The sequence below is a fragment of the Larus michahellis genome, chromosome 2 (assembly GCF_964199755.1).
Source record: "Larus michahellis chromosome 2, bLarMic1.1, whole genome shotgun sequence".
Classification (NCBI taxonomy): Eukaryota; Metazoa; Chordata; class Aves; order Charadriiformes; family Laridae; genus Larus; species Larus michahellis.
The window spans coordinates 61,736,003-61,759,474 of NC_133897.1; the positions used below are offsets into that span (position 1 = coordinate 61,736,003).

Here is a 23,472-nt window from a genome sequence, read left to right on the forward strand (position 1 = left end):
AAGCATAGTTACAATACCAGGGCTAACATAGCTGCAGTGAATATCAAAACTTGATTTCATGGAACAAGATCAGAGCTGTTTAATGTTGTCAAACACTGCCAGCACCCTGATGCTAGGCATTTGCAGAACTCCTAAAATGAGAATTAAATGTTTGACATGGAAGCAAGGAGAATTAAAAATATTTTCTTCCAAGTGGTCTCAATTTTCCTGAGTACAGTTTTACAGCTAAGGATTTTTAAGAATGCCTTGGTCAATCAGATCACCTGCATAACAGAAATTGCTACCAAATCTACTCACTGATCATGGAAATTTTCATTGTTCTGTTGCATGGACAAGTACTGAGATGTTGAGGGAGAAGGGTTGGGCTTGTTTTCTTTCCTTTGTTTTTCTGAAAGGATTTGCAAAAGGAAACTTGGCGGAAACTTGAAAATATTTATATTTTGCCTGAGAACTGATCCACCTTTATATAATTGTGGGTTTTGTGAGATATCAACTGTGGAGTTGGCTCAGAAAGAGTTTCTTAACCAAGCTGACCAGGAACTAACGTGATATTTCTAGTCTCCAGGCTATAGCGCAAAGATCCCAAGACAGCCCTGAACAAGCTGTGTCCAGAGCCGGTTACTGCACAACCACGTAAACATAGTATGAAGCCTGAGCTGGCAAGCTCTGACACGAGTGCAAGGCCATGTAATGTGCAGCTATGTGGGTTTCTCCATGCAGGTACCTCTGCGTGGAGCTGCATTGCACCGTGAGGGTGTACCAGCACGTTCACATCCAACTGAGAGTAGCTGCATCATAGCCTTCTGAGCACTATTCTCCACTGAAAAAGAGTAGGCTCTATCTTACACATCTAAAACAAAATAACAAAAATAGATGGTGCGAGCGCTGTGTAGGTTTTGCAGGTGGTTTGTCATTTCTTGTGGTTGTTTTTTATTCAGTATATATCACTGTTGTATACCCCTTGGCAAAGTATGCAGCAAACGGTTTTGAAGAAGCTTTGAAGCCTTTCCTGTGTCATTTCCATGCTGTTACCATCCGCAGGCTCATCAAGGAAAAATCCTGACATTTTTCTGAAGTAACATGGAGGATGCAGTCGGGAGTGGTGAGACAGAAGCATGGACAGATGGGATGTGGTATTTGGGGAAGCTCCTGAGAAGTATGGCTTACTAGAGATCATGAAAGAAACAGTCAGTGAATTCCTCATAAAAATGCACCAACCCCGTTTCCTGAAATTTTGCCTATATAATAGACTTTAGTTGCCTCTAATTTTAGAAGAAGAATAGATAAATCAAAGTTGATGCAGTACTGATGGAGGAAATGAATGGCTTGTCAAAAGCTGGAAGGATCCAGCTGACCTGCTATAAATCCATGCTGGCTGAAAAGCACATTGCTTGCTCACTGGAGAGATTCATTAGTATTAATATAGAAGTTCAGTAGGTCACAGAAGTCTCATGCTCTCTTGGAAGGCTTAGAATAGAAGAGAGAGGTAGAGAATTCAAATGCTCTTAATGTCTGTACTCTCCGCTCAGCAGAGAAGTGGAGAAAACCCATCCCCGTTCTCTGCTGGTAAATTAGCCACTTTAACCATATTATTTTTCAGTCAAATCTCCTAATTGCTTCAGCAGAAGTCTTGTCTGACAATTGACTTGGGGTCATGGCCTTAATGTGATTTTCTTCTCATCTGATTTTTTTTTCTCCAATACATTACGCAACTAAATAGACTTCTATGCAGATAGAATTGTGATTAAAATAGTCTGGGTGTAAAAACACCGTGTGGTCCAAAGGAAACTGAGTGAGCAAAAGTGCTGTTGTTAGACCTGAACAGAAGCTGACGCACAGGTTCGTCACTGAGTTGTTGACAAACTTGGTATATTTAGGCGTTATAACCTAAATATACCCTTGAAGGACTCAACTCTGTTCTGGGCTCTTGTATGAAAAAGCACAAAGGAAAAGTTCAAATCAAGAAGTTGTTTTGCAGAGCAGTGTTGAGGTTAAACGCTAATGTTTCCTAATGTTGTAAGGCTTTCACTTACTGTCGCTGGGCAAAGTTTATTTCAGCTCTGTAGTAGACTCTCTAGTTAGGTGAATTCAAACTTGCTGCTAAAGTTGTTTAACTGTGGCAGTGGTATATATCAGAACTATCTGTTTCTTCTGTACTTCATCAAAATGCATGCAACATAAATCGAACTTTAAAATCACAATTAATTTTAACAAACAGTTATTACAATGCTCATGAGATCTATTCAAACAGTATTTCAGTAGCCTTACAGAAATCTAGCCTATATTTCTTGAAATAGGAATGTGAATGGAGACCCCATACAGATTCCAAATGAAATCTGTGCATGATTTGGAAAAGCATACTTTCACTTTTTCCAAATCTTGGCTTTCCTTAAAATCTAGAAAAAATGGTGAATATATTTCAGACATCTATGAGAGGAGGAAAACACTCTCTTGAATTTTTATGTTCAAGCCCGGTCATTCCTACAGTTTCTGCAGGACCTCTTCTGTCCTGCCCACATCACTCCTTTTCTCTCACTAGACATATTTCTGTGGTGGCATTAACAAGCTGTGCCTGCTAGAATGAATCTGCAAAAATTTCTCAATAGCTTTAGGCAGAGTCCTTACTCTTACTGTCAGAGGGGGTGAGAAGAAAAAAGATTTCTATCCTTGTCTCAGACAATAGAGCCTTATGTTACCAGTAGGCAATACTAAATATGGATAAAAGATTAAGATCCTTGCAGTCCTTACTTAGATAAAAATTAACCCAAGACAAAATTCTATCGATGCCAAACTTTTGATTATGCTAAATTCTAAATTGTCATGAATCTCAAAAGCTCTAGTTCTGTGAAAAGTATCGCTTCCAAAGATGATCTCCAGCCAGTGGATCAGGCAGTGAGTGCTTGAAACTGTTGGAGGTGAGGAGATCCAAAAAGCAAGTACCGAGGCTTCAGTAAAGTAAACCAAGATGGACAGTGAAAAATAAGTAATTATTAAATGGATAATCTATATGCACAAAATAAATAAAAATAAATATTCTGAAACTCTGAATAGCCCTTTAATTCAAGACAACTCCTAAGGTCCAGTAAAAGGTAGCGAGGCCTCTGCTTAGTTTAACCTAGATCCGTATACTGCCCAGCTCTCCGTGAAGAAAAGTTTTCCACTTCCAGTGACTCAAACAACCAAGTCAGCTTGCCTCTTAGGAAAAGGCTGAAAAAACAGATAGGTTTTGTAATGCAAAAGGTGATAAAGCTGGGTTCTAATGGCCCTTTCCTGTCAATACTACATGTATTGCTAGAGTAGTCTCTGGTTACAAAGGCAAGGACATTCAACAGGAAGAGCTGGCTTGGATCTTGCCAACACCCAGAACTTTGAGGGCATTGTATATCAAAACCAACCACGTATCTTCCTTAGAAATGAGACAGAAGTGTACTATAGACTACAAAGCGTTGTTCGTAGTTCACAAAACCCCAACCAGGCTGCTGTCACCTGCAGCAGGTAAATTTGGTCAGAAAATACAGCACTGTGTCAAGTGCACTCCCGCAGTTTTATAGCTGGCTATTTGCTTTAATAAGAAGCCTGTTTCAGACAAAAGTTCTGAGGTTCCTTCTTTATATTTGTGACATCAGGTGGTAAAAATTGGCCTCGTCACTGTGCAGGGTATGGTGAGGTGTTTGCCCTGTGATGTGAAACAGTGTATAAAGGATGGAGGAGTTTCATTGATCACTGTGCGGCATTTCCATATTCTTACAGCGTCTAAGGAAGATGAAGCTTCAATGGTTCACTGCTTCCCCTTGACCTAGTAAGAATGGAGATGTTTATGTCTCATATATACGGGCCTTCTCTGCTGTATGTATGTACTAACTAACCCATCCTGAGGTTGTAAGAATCATGAAAACAATCTAAACCACAGGATGCCTTGTAGGGAATTACTCACCTCCCACTTTCCCAATAGCGAGCTGAGAGCCAGAAGAAAGAAATGATAACTGCTAGCATGACAAGTCTTTCAGTGGATTGCTCCTAGGGCTGGGAAGCTAGGTGCCACCTCTTATGCAGTGTGAGATGTGAAATATTAATTTATCCCTCAAGATATATGAGCTCAGAAGAAAACTGAGGACAGGTGAAAATGTAACAGTGTGTATTTGTCTAATATATGTGTGACTGAAGTGAATTTATGCATCAAAGTGAACAAGGAGATGAATTTTATTAGCTTTCCAAACACACTAGAGATACTGCAAAACAAAGGAAGCCTTTTTGTGTTAGATTCAGTTACATTTCAGCTAAACATCTCTTCCTGTTTCCAGCACTCGGGCCAGAAAATCCAACCCTTTTACTTTCTTCCTGAAGGAAGTTACAGAAATCTAAATACCATTTATTTTACAGTTCTACAGTGTTTGAGGGTCTAAGTCATTGTCTAGGAAACCACCATAAATGGCATCATATGAACACAGAGTAAGTAACAGTCATCATCTCAAGTGTGAAATATTTTGAATCTGTAACACACAAACTCCAGCAATGTTGATTCATTCCCTTCTCCTAATGAGGTCTGCACAAGTTCAAAAGAATGACTGTATACTGAGTCTGGAGGGCTAAGACTAGCATAAAATACTGAAATATTAATGTAAAAAACTATGTTGCTTTAGATCATATACCAGAGATATTTTTTTAAAGCTACTTTAGTACCCTGAACTGAAGTACCAACATCATTCACAGCTGTAACAAATCTTAAAGAATCCCTGCCTGCTGTTGATCTTAAGGCTCTTCAGCCCAAATCCAGAACCAGAATCTGACATCACTGACACAAAAATCAGCAACTAGATCTTCAACATGCCATTGATAGTAGGATTCTGCTTTGATTCTGGAAAGTATTCCTGTAAAGTATTTCCTTGTAAAGCCAAATGTTCATAATCTATTAAAGTCTTCTATTTTGACATTTTCTAACTCGGATTCTTACAAATGCTCGATCCAAAGCCAAAAGGAACATTGGAGTCCTTTCTCTAGTCTTTGGTAAGTTTGGAATCAGTCTCATAATCCCAAAATTAGATGAAATGGTTACAGAAAAGAATATCGTATTGTATTCTTTGGTGGCAACTTAGTAATAGTGGTATGTGGTAGCAGCATTATAGGCGGAATTGGATGTTTTTTTTCAAAAACAATACACAGACTTCCAACTCAAGTTTTTGATGAAGCACTGAGTGCAACTTTGTGGGGGATGTCACAAGAGTAGCCCTCCACAGCCACTGACTGATTTGTCCTCCAAGACAAGCAGAAGTGCGCACAGAAATGTGTTTTCTTGAAAATTTTCTCATTCACTGCACTTTTCCCAACAGCTTCAGAGTCCAGGAAGCAAAACCGGTAAAATCAGCATGCTTATTCAGGCAGATAAGACTTCATGTCTCAAAGGAAGGAGGATTCACCTATATGTATAAATTTATATATACTTATATATATTTACATATGCACGTATATTTACGTGTCTCTACATGTAGATTTTGGTATATTTATATACATTTAAATAGATGTAAAGGTGGGCGGGCAACACAAAGCTGCCAGACGGCATCCGCAGCCCGAAGGCGAGTAGAGCTGGAAAGCCGGAGGGCCCGGGGGGTCCGTCGGGGAGGGCGAGGGGCGCGGGGGGCGGGCGGTCCCCCCGCCGCTCCCGGAGGCGCTGCCCCGCCGAGGGACGTGTCCGGCTTCCCAAGCTGGCGGCGCGCAGGCGCCTCTCGCTCCCCAGCCCCGGTGTGATGCTCTCGACGTGGGAAGGGGATCGCCCTGCCTTTCCCTGCCTCCTGCTTTCTCTCCGGCCCTTCTGCCCCCACCTTTCCTCCTATTAGCCCAGTCCCCTGGCTGGGTTTCATTATTTTTTCCCTTGTCGTTGTTTATGGTTGGTTTTGTGTCGGTTGTTTTTTGGTTTTTTTTAAATGTTGCCCACTCCCCGGGAGCCCGTTTGCCACCCGCTCTTCGTAGCTTCTGCTCTCCCCAATAGCGGTATCTGAAGGGAGACCTGCCTGTTGATTACCCCCCACTCCCCTTCTCTCCGCTTCCACCCACCCCCTGCCCCCACCCTTCCCTCCGCTTGATTTCAAACCTTTGGATGGTGTTTTGGTGTCATTAGGAGATTAACATCCCTGGAGCACCAGGGTGGGAGGAGGAGGAGGAGGAGGAGGTGGGTGGAGGGGAGAGGGGAGAGGGAGAGAGCAGGCAGGAAGGCTGGCGTATTAACACGAGTGAGGCTCTCCTCCCGCCGTCCCAGCCATCCCCGGCTCCCTGGTGGCAGCGGAGGGGGGCGTTTGCCGGCGCCGCGGTTTGCGGCCGGCGAGCTGCGCCCGGTGCCCGCGTCCGCGGAGCTGCGGCGGCGCGGGCTGCCGGCGGGCGTGCGGCCGCGGCTCCTGCTCTCTTTTATGAGCGACGAGGCGGAGGAGCGGCAGCGGGGGACACCAGGAGGAGCATTTCTTCCCCGAGGTTTATGAATGGCACTGACATGGAGGAAATACCGTTTCAGAAAGTCAAGACCAAGAGGAAGAAGTGCTGCCACTGCTGCTGCTCCCCACCGGCTGCCGCGGCGGCGGGAGCAGGAGCCGGGCTGGGGGACCCCCCTCCCTTGCTGCTGCTGGATGCCATCGCCTGCGAGGACGAGTTTGACTGCAAGGAGCTGGAGGCTCTCTTCCAGAGCTACAACCTGAAGCTGGAGCAGACGTCCACCCTCAAGGCGCTGGCCGTCCTCATTGTGCTCACCGCCAGCCTGGCCCTGGTGGAGCTGCTCTCCAGCCCCAGCCTGACCATCTCCAAAGGCTCGCACCCGGTCCACTGCATCATCTTCCTCTCCCTCTTCATCGTCACCAATGTCAAGTACCTGCAGGTCACCCAGCTGCAGCAGATCGTCAAGCTCACCTTGCTCTTCAGCTTCACCTTCTCCTTCCTTTGCTGCCCCTTCTCGCTCGGCGCCTACGGCATGGAGCCGCCCAGCGCCCCCGAGCAGGGCATGTGGCAGCTCATGCTGGTCACCTTCGTCTCCTACTCGCTGCTGCCCGTCCGGACCCTGCTGGCCATCGTCTTCGGGCTGGTGGTGTCCGTCTCCCACCTCATCGTCACCGCCACCTCCGTCAGTGCCAAGCGGCAGCGGCTCTGGAGGACGGTGAGAGAGGGCCGGGCCGGGCCGGGCACTGCAGCACAGCCGCGCGGTGCGTGCCCGGCGGGCGGGGAAGCGCGGAGAGGCGCGGAGAGGCGCGGAGCGCGTCCCGGTGAGCGGCGGGGGCTGCATGCCGCCCCTAGCGCAGCCGGCCGGGGTGTCGGCGGCGCTGGGCGGTGGATGGGGAGTGCCCGGTGTGTCCCCGACGGGGAAGGGGCGAGCACGCACCTGTGCTTCAGGCGGTGTCTGTAGTTGCCGAAAGTTTGCGGGAGGCGGGGGGGCGGAGGGGGGGGATAGGACGGCTCTTGGGAGACGGGACGTCTCGGCTTTGTCTCTCAAAGGAAAACCAGGGAGAGTGTAGGGGAGCCAGCACTACCGTTTCCACGCTGGGGCCGGTTCATGGGCACGGCGTGCACAGTCCGTGCAAATCCAGGGCGTATGAATAATAGCGCTTGACTCAGTACAAACTTAGAATAGACAATAGGGTGCGTGTGCTAATAACACTTCGACGGAGTTGATTTGTATCGTCGTTGTCTTGCTCAGTCGTGGACCCTTCGTGCCAACAGCCCATCTCAGGGGGTCTCTGCAGAAAACGATCTGAAATAGGGGAGGGACACTCCAAGGGGGAAACCCTCTCGCTGTTCTCGCAGCGAGCGAGGCGTTCGCCCTTCAGTTTCCCCAGGGCAGCTGCTGCCCCCTCTCCGCAGACACTACCTGCTATGTCAGTGAACTTCCTAGCGGTTCCCTTTCCCCTCTGAATTAAGCCAGAAAAACCTCCCTCTTGCAGCAAGCATCTTTGGAAGCGTGCTGCTGCACTCTCCCCCCCTCCCCCGAGTAGCTATTTATAGCCCTGCAGGGCTTTCTCCAGCTCCCGTGGCCTGATGGGCCGCACTGGCAGAGGGAGGAGGATGAGGAGATGCGCGTGTGTAAAACGCTGGAGCCGGGAGTCGGGGTGTGCTGCTTAAGGCTCCGTTATGTGGTGCCTCTGAACTACTGGGAAAGAGAAATCGAAAAATTTTTGTGTCCTCCCTCGTATTGCATTGATTATGTCTGCCCTCAGGGGAAGCACACAGATTCTGGGGTCTACATTGGTGTTAAACAACAATTTAATGCATAATCGAAGTACTTTGTACGTTACTTCTGCTGATTCCTGGTATTATTCTCCATGGCTGTGTAAGGCTGTGTTGTGACACTAGGACGCACGCAGTTGGCGTGGGCATAAACACTGCCATAAACAGAATTGTACACCTTTATGCCCAGAACTGTGAATTCCTTATTCCTCCTTACTTGCTTGCACAGAAACACACCCCCCAGCGTGACATACATGCACATAATGGAGATACACAGGAATCATCAGAAGAGTGGGGTTACTGAGACAAACAGGATTATTCATGGCTTCACGCTGCTGAGCTGGTGGACAAAATAAATTGTATATTTTGAAGGGGAAGAGAGAGATAAGCTGAGCTTTATGATTTACCCAGATAATCTGGTGGTCTATTTTTAAATGCGTGATTTAGAGTTTCCATGAGAGGGAGAGCTGATGAAATGCAGGAGCACTGAGAGGACTCCTCCTTAAAAGCATCCAAAAGGATGCGAAAAACACGAGAATATATCTCTCTTGAGTAGGGCTGAAGATAGCTGTTTTTACTGGAGTACCAATTAGTCCTTATGGGAGTCCAGGCTATCCTGGCTGCTCTGACACAGAGGCAGATTTTCCTTGATGCCAAGTTGCAGCTCAGTGTGGCACCTGCTGTTCTAGACAAACAACATAAAGAAGCTGACAATAAAGTCTGCTCACTAAATTATCTAACCAAGGGCTTGAATGTGGAACATTTTGAAGAGAGGAAATCTGCTAACTTACTTTCTTCACACTAGTTTAACTCAGTTATTGTACAGGAGAGAAGCTGGCTTAAAAATACATAGAAATAGTTGACTGGCAGCTGGGGTAGCACCACCACCCTCTTCATCACCCTTTCCCCCCCATCCAAGTAATTTCAGTAATTCGCATGCAATCCCCAGAGCAGTATGCTTTGCTGATAACAAGTGTCAGAAACCAGCTCTGAGTCAAGCAAAATAACTGGTCTGTGAACTTGTGTTGCACAGAAGTGCACATTGATTTGTTGCTTATTTGCAAACAAAACGTCTTCCGATTTGAAGACTATCTCTGTGTATGAAGGGACTCTTCCTTTCCAAAAAAGTTGTGTTTTTTTCTTTTCCGAAGAACAGTTTCACAATGGTTGTATATTTAAAGCTATGTAAAGGCCGCATCATCTGAATTTTATTTGCCTGGCCTGAGAGTAGGCCGAGAGTAGCGCAGCCTTTTTTGCAAAAGCTAGAATGGATGCTGGCTCACTGTCTGCATCTACTTCCCAGCCACTGGATTTTATCATGACCGTCCCAGTGCTAGTGCTTGTAGGTACAGCATGCAGTCAGTGTGCCAAGGAGGCCGGACTGCTGTATGCAGAGCTGCAATAGCGTGAATGGCTGTGTTCTTTCTCCCAACCCATTGCTCCCTAGCCCCAAGAAAACGTGTGAATTTAAATCTTTAAATAGAAATCTGCCGTGTCCAGAAATGCAGAAGCACTTGCACCAAACACTGAGGCCAGTGTTCTGTTAAAGAAGCCTTTGATTTTTGTGCAATTCAGGCAGGGAACCAATTTTATTTTTGTTTAGCCTGAGCTTTAAGAGAACGCAGACCTAGTAACTTCCACTGAAGTTAAATTGGCAAGTTAAGTTGTCATCAAGACCAAGCACTCATGTTGTTTCAAGTTCAATCCATTAAAAAAAGCGCACAGCCAAGTTAAGGGGCTTGTTCGGAGGTGGGCTTTTGGATGCACATCTTCTGTTCCATGGTATCTGAGGAATCACTGCATGCAAATCTTTGAATGCAAAAAGCTTCACTGACTACAATAGTGCTGAATCAGACCCTGAGTGGGTCCCATGGCGTGCTTAAAATTTGCATTCATATAAATGTACAAACACTTCAGCATATTAAAATCAATAGATCAGCTCATTGTGGTATGAGGTCTAGACAGTAAAGCACATTTAATTTTCAAGTGGTAGTTTTCTGACAGCACAGTGTTGTCCGTGGGTGGTCTATGGAGATCACAGGCTCATTTCTTCTAGCTCTCTCCACCATTAGACATCATGTCATGTCATGTCATGTCATGAGTTGAGACACAGGTATGTGTAAAAGCAAGAGGAGAGGAGGAACAAAAGTGCAGGGAGGCAAAGAGAGCCAGGGGAGTAATGGGGCAGAACTTGAGCTTCATCTTTCCACTCAATGTCTGGTTTTCCATCAAATTGAACATTCCGATCTGCTAATATGCCCTGCTCATTTCTTAAGAGAAATGTAGTAATAGATAAAATATATCTATAAATAAGTGGAATATTAAAAACACGCAAAGTACTTGTGGTCAACCTTGACCCCATTTGGAATAAGTTCATGGCAAAAGCCATGCTGACTTCACAGCTGGTTTTGCATGTCTTATTTGACACTGTGATAGGGATGTAAATAGTGCAGATTATCAATAGCATAGTGGTCACATTAGTTGGACTCTTTCACTTCCTTTGGAGCCATGGAAGAAAATGCTCGTGCCACATAATGTGACAAGGTATCCACAGGTGGCTGAACCTACAAATGAATTTCTAACAGCCTGGACTCTAGTTTTTGTTTTGTTTTGTTTTGTTTTGTTTTCCCCTACAGCTTCCAGATGTATGTTAAGTGCTTCAGAGCAGTTACAGAAATACAGAACCCTGCCCCAAGGAGCTTAGTCTAATTTCTGTTGTGATGCTGTGACTGGGTGTTAGAGACATTAAGGCCAGATGGGGTGAGAAAAGCAAAGGCTGCTCAAGAAATTACTCAGTGGTGGCATGTGCACAGTTTCATGACTTACTGTTAAATAACATTTTTGTCCCTCTAAATATTTTTGTCCCCTTGGTTTGTTTTTTTTTTAAATGTGTGCTTATTTCCAGAGAATTCAAAAGCAAATCATACACCAATGAAGTGCCCTCACATATCACAGAAATCTTTGTGAAAGAGCAAATCTGTTGTGAAAACCAGAGTTCCAACATCAATAACAAAAAGCAGAAGACAGAAAGGTGCTATCATAAATTAGTGGAAAAAAAATCATTTTTTTTCAGCAGTGTGGTGAAATAGATGTTGTAGTATTTTTCTAGATGTATTTAAAACTGGTTTTGTGCATGTATTTATTTATTTGTATGATTTGCATTGTATTGATTCAGCAACTATCAAAATTGTAGTGGGGAGTGGGTAGACTATGAGAACTATAACGTTTAGAAACTGGTAACGGTTATTTAAAATAATTTATTTCATTATTACAATTTTATTTTATCTTAACTCTTTGCAGGTTAGTGTGATAGTAGTCTGGAATATTACAAGGAATTATCATTATAGTGCTAAGCTTAGTCTTATTTCTGCTAGTGTTTAAAATGTAATTAATGAACACATCACTGACAGAACTGTTAATCTGCACACCTTTGTCTCTCGCACAGAAGGTAGAGTCTAGCAGCCTAATAAAAAGGGGTTGCAAATCAAAGACCGCTCAGCACCGTTGTCATTATTATTCAGTGCAAAGCTCAAGTTTTCTCCTTCATGCTTATAAACTACTGCTGAGGGACCGTGCTAGTTCATTCTCTGTGGTGCTTTTCAAATATTACTATCAAGAATATCTCTGGTATTGCAAGCATATCTATGCACTAATAATCTGTTTGAATTCACTGTTTTCCGCTATTTCCAAAGATTGGGACCGCTGTTCTTAGAGATTGTCAGTACCTGTGTGTAAGTCTTAACTTTAGTTTGACATTTACTTCATATTAAAATATTAGTAAAGCTTTTTTTTTTTCCCCCCCCCCGGTTAAAGTGGGATTTTAATCTTCATTTGTGGCGTGGGGATTGCCAGGTATTGACCACAGTCCTTTTAACCTAGAGGCTGAAGTATAGGATTTTCTATGGAATGTAGAGCTCAGTGTCTTTTTCCATATAGAGATTCATATGCTCTTGGCTTCCTGAGTCTGCAAACTGCTGACACTGCTACTCTTCATGGGTTTCCAAACAATAACAGCATACTGATGTTTCTGCATGCTTGAGAAACACAAAGCCTTTGGGAAACTGGGAAATCATACAGACTTGGAGAAATAGTAAATAACAAATAATTTATCGGATAAGCTTGGTTGTTTTTCTCCTTCTTAACAGCCTGGTGAGAATGCAGCTTCCCTCCAACGAATGTCACTGTATTCACAATTTTATAAGAATTTGATTCTTTTCGTAGCAGTTCTTTGCAATGATTTGTTTTTTTGCAGTCAATTTGCAATGATATGACCTTTGTATGGACACCTGTGGCTCATGTATTACTGTTTGTATTGCAATAACACCTATGGGTCCTGATGATGGACCAGATGCCTATTATCTAATCCAATGAATAAATACATGCCTAAAGGACAGACTTTCTCCTTGGCTCCACCTTTTCCGCTCCCATTCTGTACTTTCTGGTTGGAAAAAAACTTCCTATGGAAATGTACGTTGAATTTGCTAGTGGTAAGCTCTGACTGACTGGTCAAACATTTCTTAACATATCTTAGTCTTGTTACGCTCAAAGTCTTGTTTACGGACAAAGAGGAAATACATCTTATATAAAGCTAGGAATTTATTTTTTTAAATGTAATTGAAATCTTAACTGGCTCATCAAAGAATGATTAATAGGCTAGATCCCATTATTACCAAAGAAAAAGAGCGCTTCTATGCAGAAGATATTTTAATAATAATAAAGCAGCTAACACTGTTGTACACTCACTTAGTTTCTACTCTCTTTCCTTGGTATTATACCCACCTTTCCCTGCTTCTCCAAGTCTTAAGGCTGGTGGCTTCGTTCTGCTGATGGTGTTACCTGTGTTGGCAGTATCTGGAGTCCATCACTGGAAAGAAGGGGATATTCATGTTAATGATTTCTTGTTCTTTGCTCTAGAGGCCACTTGAGGACATTTTTATAAGCTTACTAACATGCATTTCTCTTTCTTTAGTGCTCTACAGCTCCGTATTGCATCCAAGTTTACTGCATATGTTTCCTTTTATGTATGTTAGATACCTGTTCTTTGTTCTCTTTGTTACAGTTAAACCCAGTTTTGTCCATCTTTATGTCTGCATTTCTTTGCCTGACCATTGCTGAATCTTTTTTATAGTTATGGGTGTTGTCTTCAGTACCAAGACTATGTCCCATCTCTTGTAATCCCATGCCTGTACTCCTCTACAGCATCTCCTGCGTCTCCATTTCGCAAGGCCTATGCTATGTTTCCACAGGCTAGTCCTAAAACTGTTGTTCTAGCATGCAAAGATAAGCAAAAGTAACACAAATTAGCTACGGACATCTGGTCAATTAGAAAAAAATGCTGTTACGTCTAAACCAGGTAAAAGAAAGTACAAGGATGTCAAAAAACGTGTAACCTGAGAGAATAAACTTTCAGTCCAGAGCAAGTCTGACATGCTTCAGTCCAGAGGTCTTGCAAAATCAGAACAAAGCCTATGGCTTTCTATATAGCAATGGCAATAAAGTAATAGCATTGGGAATACAGTATTACAGAGAGCTACATGGTTGCAGTCCTCATTAATGTGTGCGTGCTTTAGACTATCTCCATGTGCCCTATTATTGCTTTCATTTTAATGCTAACAAAGTGGGCCAAATGGTGGCTGCATTTCAAAATGTAAAATTTTAGTGTCTAGACCCTGGCTAATAGCAACATACTGCACATAATGTTAGTAATTAGGAACTGTGTTTAATTTACATACTTACTGTGTGAAAAAGCAGTTTTCATATGTGTTTGTGCAGCTCTGAGCTGAGGGGCTCCCAATTTGTGTTTAAAGATCTCTGAGGCTTCTATGGGATAAATTATTGAGGGTTTCTATTATTTCTCTTTTCTTTTCTTTTCTTTTCTTTTCTTTTCTTTTCTTTTCTTTTCTTTTCTTTTCTTTTCTTTTCTTTTCTTTTCTTTTCTTTTCTTTTCTTTTCTTTTCTTTTCTTTTCTTTTCTTTTCTTTTCTTTTCTTTTCTTTTCTTTTTTTCTTTTCTTTTCTTTTCTTTTCTTTTCTTTTCTTTTCTTTTCTTTTCTTTTCTTTTCTTTTCTTTTCTTTTCTTTTCTTTTCTTTTCTTTTCTTTTCTTTTCTTTTCTTTTCTTTTCTTTTCTTTTCTTTTCTCTTTTCTTTTCTTTTCTTCTCTTTTCTTTTCTTCTCTTTTCTTCTCTTTTCTTCTCTTTTCTTCTCTTTTCTTCTCTTTTCTTTTCTTTTCTTTTCTTCTCTTTTCTTTTCTTTTCTTCTCTTTTCTTCCCTTCCCTTCCCTTCCCTTCCCTTCCCTTCCCTTCCCTTCCCTTCCCTTCCCTTCCCTTCCCTTCCCTTCCCTTCCCTTCCCTTCCCTTCCCTTCCCTTCCCTTCCCTTCCCTTCCCTTCCCTTCCCTTCCCTTCCCTTCCCTTCCCTTCCCTTCCCTTCCCTTCCCTTCCCTTCCCTTCCCTTCCCTTCCCTTCCCTTCCCTTCCCTTCCCTTCCCTTCCCTTCCCTTCCCTTCCCTTCCCTTCCCTTCTCTCCTTTCTGAACATGTAATTTTGGATATATTCAGTGCTAAACTCATAGGAAAAAATTTTGAGAATAGGGAATAGTTGTCCCTGATATGGTCTGACATTTCTTCTTCTGGATTCAAATTATAAATTGTTTTTTCCCATCTTGTTTTACCCAGTTATTCTTATAGTGCAGTGCATGCTAGGCAGAACCACTGTAATACAACATCTAGTTCGTGCAGTTTCAGTTTCGTCTACTTTAAACACAGCCCTGAATGTCTGCATGTCTATATAGCATGATGCTTACTAAAGAGAGCAGAAGTTTTCTTTCTAGGTTTTTCTCATTCTGTCACTTTAGATGCATTGCATTCTTACATGCTAAATTCTGCTGTTGCCATTTCAGAAAACATCAGCTAGCATAAAAAAAAAAAAAATGTTTTCTGTCTATCACAGTTAGTTATTGTCCGGTGCTTTCTTAGATTCAAAAGGCCATATACTCCTGTCTTCCGTACAGGAATAAAGTAGTATAAAACATAACTAAATGCGGATGGCATGTATGGAAAGAGGGAGATGAGCCAGAACACCACCGTTCCTTGTTGCTTGTAAGCTCCTGGTTGTGCCAATATGGAATAATTGTTAGAAAGTCTTTTATGAGTGTGGCAAAGGGATGGCATGGTTTCATGCAGGTTTCATGTTCTGATTAATTCATAATGTGTTCTAAGAAAATTTCACCTCGGACTTAAAATGTTCATGGTTTACAACTCTCGAACGTGGCTGACAGGAAGAAGTCAGGCAGTATTAACTCCTGCAAGACCCTTGCTGTTGGGAAGGGGAGCAAGAAGCGCAAGCAGAAGAGGCTGGTTCAAGCTTTGAGGCTGAGCTCTGTCTTTGGCTTGCTATGATGGATGGGTCTGAGAGACCATCAAAGAGTATAATGTAACCCATATGTTTTGTTTAAAAATTTCTGAAGCATGGGATTTCCTTTCTTACTTTCTTCCTCTGCGGAAGTTTTCATGGAAGAAATTGTCTTTGCTTCAAATTTTTAAGATATGTACTTGGAGGAATTTGAGGAAACAACATAGTTAACTACTCTATCCACCTGTTTGTTCTGTATTTGGAATAACCAAAGACAATAGCATTACCTTTCATTTACTTGAATGTAATCTGGGCAAAGCACTTCCCTTCAATGGATGTTAATATAATATGAATTTTAATTCACATAAATGTACAATAAATATAATACGGGAATATTTATTCTGTATGAACTTTCCACGTGATCTGATTCCTGAAAGAAATAAATTCACCAAGCACATTATATATACAGGAAAGCTGCTTTCTCCAGCAGGATTTGAAATATTGAAAAATCCCAGAAATGTGGATCTAGTGTGGCTCTAAGGCAGGCAATAAAGTGCAACAAATCTGTCAGAAATATAGTTATTTCTTTAGTTGTGGTTCAAGAATAACAGAAGTCCTTTGTAATCCAGAGATGCATGTTGCAAGAAATCATCTAAGCGTGGCTAATATGAAAAATATTATTGAACAATATTCCGCTACAACACCACCTTTCAGACGTTTGTTCTGGAGCGAGGTGTTCATTATTGGATTCAGTAACAAGCGGTTGTGCATCCTCCTATACAACTTTATAGAAGTAAACAGAATTAACTGTTCTTTACAGTGGTTAGCACAGAAAATTAAGGGGTGCTTATAGCCAACCCAACAGTTTTTCTTTTTGCATAGGTTGCTCATTCATACACTACAACAGTAGAGAAATATTTTTTGATTTCCATAAATCTGCCTATGATTCTCTCTTAGAAGATGAAAGTGATTATTCACCCACACAAAATTAGAAAATGAAATAACACTAATAAACACAATTGTAGAAGAGATTTGCATAAAATATATCCTTAATTTGAAGTATCAATAGCCTGAAAAAGAATATCGGGCTTGAGCAGAACTTATGAAATTTGATCACATGAAGTGGAGAATAGGCACATGCTTTCTAAGTAAAGAATATCTTTCTTCCTGTACAGAGTTTGAGTTAATCTGTATAGAATACAATATCTGGCAAAATGAAGCTTTGATGTAAATTGATCAATGTTCACCCAAAGGTAAAGGATATAGGCCCGAGCCTGATTTCACTTTTAAACACACAAAAAACCATCTCACAGGGCTTTGGGAAGATTTATGTGGTGTGCCAAAAATTCTTCTTGCCTGTAATAATTTCATCCCAGAATGATTTAACCAAAAGGGCGCACCATTTAATGTGAACTGTGTAGGAAGCCAAGATCTGTTTGTAGTAATGGCAGTGGAAAGGAACAGTGAGAGAGAAGCCATATCAGGATCAAATTCCCACTGTTTCAGGTTGTCTCTGGAGTTCGCCCTGCAGGCTCCCGGTCACTGCTGTCACGGCTGTCAAAGATTTGGATGCTATTCCTCACCTGGGATTACGGGTCACAGAGTTTAGATGCTATGCTCTGGAAATTGTGTATGACCCCTCACGGATGTCCAGGGTGATTCCTGGTACCGGACTCTGCAACCGTTGTGCTGATGTCTCTGCTAATCCATGCTAGTTTAATGCAAATCAAGTGCAGCAGGGCTGTGGGAGTTGAGGAAGCCTAGTTTTTAAGTCCATGGTAGGATTAGCTATGATGAGCGCTCTATCTGTCATTCATCTATGCTTTGAAATACAAGGAATAACGATGCTTTTCGAAACAGAGAAACAAACTGAGCGTTATCTCCATGCTCACAATGTGAGCTTCCTCTTCCCATGCCCCGTTATGTAAATGACAGTGGTGAAGGATAGCTAGCTGCTTGAGTTCCCCCAGATGGAACGTTTACATTAGCTTATCGGGCCTGCTCCGTGCAGCTCGCTCTCTATTTTAGGCAGCAGTAGATTGAGGAGATTGCAGCCAAGTTAATTTGCCTGACCTGTTAGTCAAAGTAAACTGCTTTATCAGTAGTCCATTTCTTCTTGCTTACACTGTTAAAAAGATTAGTCTGATTTTTCTCTTTGAAGGGAGCACAGCCTGAAGTGGGGATCCCTATTCTAAACTGCACTTCACAATATCAATTAATATTAACACAGTGCCTGAAACAGCCTTGGTAGGAGGGTAATATGCTTTTCTAGCCGAAAGTGCATACTCTTCTCATAACAGCTTCTGGAATATCCTTCTACTGAAAAGGATGATGATGTTTAAGAAGTGAGAGTGAGCTTCATTTGCGAGACTGTTAATTAGTTCCATTGCTATTGCTAAATTCAAAATCTATAAGAGGACGACTGAGAAAATTGTTTGGCATGGCTTTTTTATCTCAACAGCATTATTTCTAAGCCTTATTTGATGTCTGACAGAAATATTAAGGGAATCATGAATGAGTTCATGAATATCCGCTGACTACTTAGTGCAAATATTATGTTTAGTTAATATTTGGTGGGCAATGCTAAGCTGTAGGATTTTCTTAGCTTGCTTATGGGCAAGGGACATGAAAAATGCACCTTTCCTACTCTCAGGCCTTAGGACAATATGCTGAAAAATTCTACAGTTGGCATTTTACAGTTAGGATGAACAGAAGTACTGAAATGGGCAATGACCACTTGAAAAGCTATGAATTATTCTCTGTCCTTAACTGATATTTTTGTAGCATTGCTAGTTTATCATCAGAGGACTTAATAATTAAAAAAAAAAATATGTTTTGCATGCTTGCTTGTTTTCCTTTTTCTGCTGCTGCGTTTGTGGAATCAGTCCCTGTCAATTTTTTGCTGACTACTGCAGTTCTTCGTTCAGTGACCTCTATCGAACTTCCCCCAAAAGAGAACATCAACCAGATACAAAAGAGGGAACATTCTCCTGGGGTGGGGGTGACTTCAGAAAGGAAGTTGGTCTTTTCTAATTTCCCTAAGGGTGCACAACATTGAATCCCAGGACTTCGTCTGTCTTGTCAGTTAGTGAGTCAACAGTCATGAACCTTCATCCCAAATCTCTATGGTATCGTTTGCAAAAGCCCCATTTCTCCAGTGCGATCGTATACTGAAGAAGTGAGCTTGGCTACTGATCATAATGATTTTTCCTTCTGTCTAACAAAAGATATAATACCTAAACTAGGGAGAAATTTTATTTCTTACAAAATGTCTTACATGCCCCTGAAGTTGTCTTTTGAATACTTAGAGTTGCCGGTCCTCTGTAAAGGTAAGGATTTGGCACATATATAATCCATTATCTAACGTTTTCAAAGAAATTCTCTTCACAGGGAGATACCAGGTGCCATCTTGGCTTCTTTTGCCTTATGTATGATAGTTGCTGCCATTCCACTAAAAAAAGAAGAAAAGCCTGAAAAATCAAAGACTTGCAACGACTTTTTACAAGACAGTTGAAAACCTTTTTCTAAAGTTGTAATTAAAAAAAAATAGAGTAATCCTAAAGCTGATATATAATGCACTGCTGAGTTACACGAATCTTACTGGGCACAGTCCTAAATGTAGATGGTTTATTCAATTGCACAAAAGAAAATAAATATAAATATATGTATAAATAATTTCCTTACTGCAACTAAGGGGTTCAAGAATGGAGCTGTATGACGTAAAAATCTTTTCTTCTTTAGAGTCACAGTTCAAATTTAGGTTGCCAAAGTTCAGGTTTCTTTACTATCTAAAGTAGTGATTTTGATGACCTACCGAAATGTGTAAGAAAGACTGATGCTGATAGTCCAGTTTCCGAGATGCAAATGTAAATTTTTTATATAGCATCACTGTTGGTAACTCAGCAAGCCCAGCAAACTTCAGGTTGTTTTCTTCGTGTGTGGGAAAACACAACTGTTGTTTTGCGAAGATTGCTGTGATCCTGTGGAGTGATATGTATGTCTTACATGGAATTGTAATGAAATTCACAGGGCCTCTGCATTGGTGGCGTTAATATGTATAACAACAGAATGTGGGGCAGACATCCTTCCAGGGTATTACAGAGTCTGCTGCTGTGTTTGACTTTTAACATGTTGGGTAAATACCATGATTCCTATGGTGGTAAACGTCACATTGACCCTTAAGCTGTCCTAAGGGAGAACCCAGGGCTTTGACTTGTCCGCAAGTGACAGCGGTGCAACATGTAAGTAGACATTGGGTACAGCATGAGCTCATTCTGTAGCATTCTGCAATGAATGCAAACTATTCTGAGAGTGTGGGTTTTTTCCTTTAAGGAACCCTTAAGTCATCAGGAAGCTCACAGGTACAGTAGTTCAAAAGCTGGCACACAGCAGCCTGTCTTGCAGTAGCTGAAGAAGGAAAAACCATTAGGGGTCAGGTTACTCATCCTCAGGAGAAATATTTCTCTCTAGCATCTGGAAATCTCACAGTTGTTTTCAGAGTTGGTTAAACTACCTCCTGTTGGAAAGCTTCTTGGGATCAGCGTAGATGTCAAAGGTCTACTGGTGGCCTATTCATAATACAGTTATATACCTAGATGTAAAATAATCAACAACTGTAGATGCTGATTGGTATTATCAGTCTGTAGACTGAGCAGTTTGTGGGTTTTGGGGTTTCAAGTGACAAAGGAGTACTATAGGAAAAATAGGATCTAGTTAGCTTTCTCAGTCTTTGCCCAGTAAGAACAAAGCTGCATGTCTTACACCTCTCCTGGCCTCTCTTCAGGCATGAATTCTAGCCCAGCACATGATTCCCTGAGCATTGTGAAGAACAGAGGAAGTTTTTTTTCAAGACGAAATTACTGAGATGTAAACAGATACTAGACTTCCTCTTGACAATCAATAAACACCAGAGACTTGGTTCCACCTTCCATTTTATGGATTAATTTAGTCCTTTTTAAAATGATGGACGCAGAAGACTGTCAGTGTCAGTCAAACAGAATGTCAAAGACAAGAAGCAAACTGCTCTGAAGCACTCTGTTCCAGCGTGGGGTGCTCCATGTACGAACCCTAACTCATGTTTGTGCCAGCTGTATAACGTGTGCAAACAGAACAGGAGCTGCAGCTAATACATTTTCTCCTCTGACTCAATGGAACTGGAACACAAGTCTGTATTCAGAAGAGGAGAGGCTTGGTGAGACACCTTGCCATCTTGGTGCACTATGTTCTGGTGCATTCACTTTCTGTGCTGCGGAGTCACTCCTTCCGTTGTAGGTCGGTTGTGCCTGTGCCTTTGGTAAGGGTGGGTAACACTCCGTACTGTCCCGCCTGAGGCATGCTTTTGGGAATCTGCCAGTCAGGCTTAGTCACATGAGTTTACAAGCTGTCACTCAGCCAGGTTCATTTTGGCATTACGGCCTGCTCTGTTGTAATCTCATCTCTGTGCGCATCTTAAAGAAGCACAAAAGTGCTAACAAACAGGTCACCTAACAGCAGAGGTAACAAAGCCTGGTGATAACTGGTGATATCATCGCATCTGCTGTTTATGTCCTGAATAGTAACCGTTAGCAGGTGTGATGACGTGTGATGGTCAAGTAATGTCCTATGAACAGGAATCAGAAATCTCTAGTGTTGAAGGGCAGTGCTTAGACTTTGATCAGATATCCCAAGTCTAGTAGGTAAGTGATTAGGGTTACACAAATAATGAAAAGCCCAGCTATTTCTTTCTGTCCTCAAGCAACTATCAGTGGCCTAGTTTTACTCGCAGGCCATATTTTAAGTCACCATTACCACTGAGAAAATTAGTCCTGTGGATGTGGATATGCACTCCTTTTCACCCGTTTTCACCACCTGAACACAGTTGAAGCCCTTCACTGAATGGACCAGGGAGCTAACGCAGGTCGGAACCATCCGGGATGGATGAGTTCGCAAGTCCTGTTCAACACCTGCATGGGCTTCTGTGCTGGCAGTGTAAAAAAGAGGGCAGAAATGATTTTTTTTTTCTGTCCTGTCAGTTCACATCCTCCTGTTGTAACAGCAGCCGTGTTGTCTTCATTGCTACGTGAACTTCAGTGGGAATAGCATCTTTTGCTATTCCCAGTGACATCTTTTGCAAATGCAGCCTAACTTTTCACTTTATAGCTAAGCATATATGTATTAATTTACATACAGATGTTTGGAAAATATGTAAATCAGGTGATATAACTAGTTTTGGTTGATTTAGTATAGCTGCTAAAACAATGTTTTTCATTGATGGGTCGTTGAACAGCTTTCAACACAGGTCCGAAACCTTTATAAGCAATCTGCAAACATATATTACTGTTAAGCACCAACAAGTATATTTTCTTGTGTTTCAAAAACCCTTTAAAAGTAATTCAAGGATCCCAACTTAAGCCATTTATACAGAAAGATTAGTTTGGTAAATGGTGCCAAAAGAAGGAAGTGACTTTTAAAAAAGTTAAAAAAACATATTTAAACAAAAATTGTTTAAACAAATACAATGTGTTTAAAGACTTTGAATTCCTACAAGGTGCCATTTTAGGCATCTTTAAATGCCCAAAACTTTAAAAATTGCCTCATTGTCCATGAAGAAGTTTTATATTTATAACTAATGTGGTGGACTCAGTGAGTGAATCGTGGAACCTATTAGTTCTGGAGTAAGTAGTGATGAGTCTGGTGCCAAGTACAGAAGGTACTATATGGAATTTTGATACGGGAAATCAATGGGCTTTGCATGTTAGCTTGAAAATGTTACGTGAACATGTAATTTCTTTCAGAATGGACAGAAACCATCTTATCCGCACACAAAATAGGGGTTCTGTCTTCTGGTATTACTTTGGCTATATTTGGTTCTGAATACCTGAGTTACAAAGCAGGTACTCAAAAAACCACCGTAATTTTGATAGCAAAGATGATACCCTGTAATAATCTGTTCTTTTCAGCACCGCTGCATCCAGTCATAGTCAAGAGCAGGAGGAGATTCACAATATATTTAAATTTGTCTTTCAGGAAGTGGCTTTGCATAGTACTGTCGTTGCACGCGTTCAAATAAAGGTGTCTTGAAGCAAATCCATGGAAAACACAAAAGAGCGCTTGCTGAAAATTAATGATGCAGTGCTGTAACATGCACTAGCTGTTTATCCTGAAACCAGTCTCACTTTGCAGTAGTGTCTCAGGGAAGCATTGCTAAGCTTCTTTTTCAATGACTATTTTCTCGTTGCAGCTGAGGACACAGTAATACAAGGCAAAGAAGGGATTGCTCATGAACCTTACATATCAAATTCTAGGCTGAAATTCACCTTCTTTTATTATTATTTACCATTGATGTTACGGTAATGCCTACAAAGTGTCAACTTGGATTAGCTTCTCAACTCACTGCTTGCTGTACAAGTGCAGAAATAACAGGCAATCCATTGTCCTTTGCTAGATATGGCAAAGAACAGAAAAAAGACTAGAGATAGAGAAGCAAGATGATTTTCCAGAACTCAGGGGCAAGTCAGAATAGATTGTGAGTCTCCTGACTCCAGCTGCAGTTGTCTGGGACAAGAATTTCATAAAGAAAAGACTTCATCTTAAGCATCTTAAAGCCCCAATGAACAGTTTAAAATATTTCCATTTACTCTGGCCTAAACCATACTGTCATGTTTTCTTCTTTTCAGTTACTTTGAGATGAACCTTTTCCTTTGGTCTGCATGACTTGGGGCTGGATGTTCATAAAAGAGTGAGGAGTTTCATGTTACAGTTAAATGGAGCATGTTTATGAACCACTTAAACTTTTTTTCAATGTATTTGCCTCAGTAACTTTGTTATTAACTGCATGAGATACAGATGAAAGGTTAATTTTGTTTACCCAAAGCAGTGACGTGATTGTACACAACCAAGAATAGCTACTTATCTATATGTTTTCCAGAATTAGAATTGTTTCACTTTGTTTTT

General features: G+C 41.7%; 1 protein-coding gene across 1 annotated transcript in view; it reads left to right on the top strand.

Moving 5' to 3' along the window:
• Window positions 1-5,922: 5,922 nt before the first annotated feature.
• ADCY1 (adenylate cyclase 1) overlaps window positions 5,923-23,472 on the top strand; it is a 157,364-nt gene continuing 139,814 nt past the window's right edge. The window contains exon 1 of the mRNA XM_074575654.1: window positions 5,923-7,132. Within this exon, the coding sequence (XP_074431755.1) occupies window positions 6,464-7,132 (669 nt within the window). The 5' untranslated portion in view covers window positions 5,923-6,463. The remainder of the gene's footprint in view (window positions 7,133-23,472) is intronic.